This window comes from Alligator sinensis, unplaced genomic scaffold, assembly GCF_000455745.1.
Source record: "Alligator sinensis unplaced genomic scaffold, ASM45574v1 scaffold32_2, whole genome shotgun sequence".
In the NCBI taxonomy this organism is placed as follows: Eukaryota; Metazoa; Chordata; order Crocodylia; family Alligatoridae; genus Alligator; species Alligator sinensis.
The window spans coordinates 468,321-469,694 of NW_005842670.1; the positions used below are offsets into that span (position 1 = coordinate 468,321).

Sequence of the window (1,374 nt, forward strand, 5' to 3'; positions counted from 1 at the left end):
TAGTCCTACAACCTGGAAGTAAAACCATGGCAACAATGTTAAATTTTGCCCAACCCAGAGCAATACTAAATAGTGATACTCATCTAACTGGTATAGAAGAATCAAAATGTTTTATAATGTCTTCAATTAAGAATAAAGAAGTGCCCACAAGAGTTTCTAAAAAGCTACTTAGATAAAACAAAAATGGATGTTATAGGATTTGGGCATATAACAATACATGGTATTAATACTGAACAAACTTCAGTGTCAGAGTTATCACATTATGGGTGCATGTACATGAGACGCTACTGCACAGTGGTTACTGTGCATTTATTTAGTACTTGTATAATCAAGTACTAAATAAACATGCAGTAACTGGAGTTACTGTGCAGGTGTGCCATTTTTCTTGATGTTACCGCATAGTGGCCTAATAATACTGAGCAGTAGCATATTAGCACTGTTGGTGCTACACAGTGGCTACTACACTGTAACTGTGGCTACTACACAGTTAGCGTGTCATATAGATGTGCCCTATATAAACAATAATGTTCTCCATAACATTATCTCAACATCTTATCAGCTTGTTTCTAAGGATGCAGTTAATGCCTACACCTTTGTCTACTAAATCTCTGACAGAAAATTATTCTTAATATACTAATGGCTTACTGAGTCCACAAGAAGCACAGCAAAAGGCTATCTTGTACCAAAGCAAAATTTGCAGTCATAGGTGGAGGGAGAAAAAATTATATGGGGGAGCGGGGCTGAGAATGCACGTACCCTGCCCCCCCAGCAGGCAAGTCTGTGAAGGAAGAGGCGGGGGCAGGGGAAAGGGCCATGGGGGGGAGGGGCAGATCAAGGCCCCAGAGGTAAGGAAAGCAGTGGGGCACAGGCAGGAGCAGGGGCTGGGGTGAGTGTGGCTCCAGCCAGGCCAGGTGGTAGGACAAGTGGAGCCCCAGGAGGCATGTGCCCCCCGATCTGTGTGCAGGGCAGAGGCGGCTGCTGCTGTGTGCTGGGCTTTGAGCCCTGCTGCCCCAAGAGCTGCACGATGCCACATGCATCCCGCCACCTGGCGGGCAGGGGGTGCAGTACAGCACAGCAGCTGCAGGCATGTGGCACTGGTCACTCCCAGGGCAGCTGCAGCAAAAAGCAAAGCACTGCTCACAGCGGCAGCCACCTCCACCCTGCTGGGGCAGGCCCTGCACAGCCAAGGCAGGGCATGGGACAGAGCCGTGAGCAAATCATCCAGTGCCCAGCATGGAGAGGGGGTGGTGGCTCCCGCTGCTGTGCACTCACCAGGAGGGCATGAGGGGGGAGGGGAGTAAGGGGTGTGTGCCCCAGATATGCACATGGGGTGAGGGCAGGCTGCCACTGTGGGCTGGGAGGCTGCACCACGCT

At 50.1% G+C, this 1,374-nt stretch overlaps 1 protein-coding gene across 1 annotated transcript in view; it reads right to left on the reverse strand.

Annotated features, from left to right (window-relative positions):
- Positions 1-1,374, reverse strand: part of SYDE2 (synapse defective Rho GTPase homolog 2) — a 46,342-nt gene that overhangs the window by 23,527 nt on the left and 21,441 nt on the right. Inside the window, 1 exon segment of the mRNA XM_025215745.1 lies at positions 1-12. This exon segment is cut by the window's left edge and continues 112 nt beyond it. Coding sequence (XP_025071530.1) covers positions 1-12 — 12 coding nt within the window.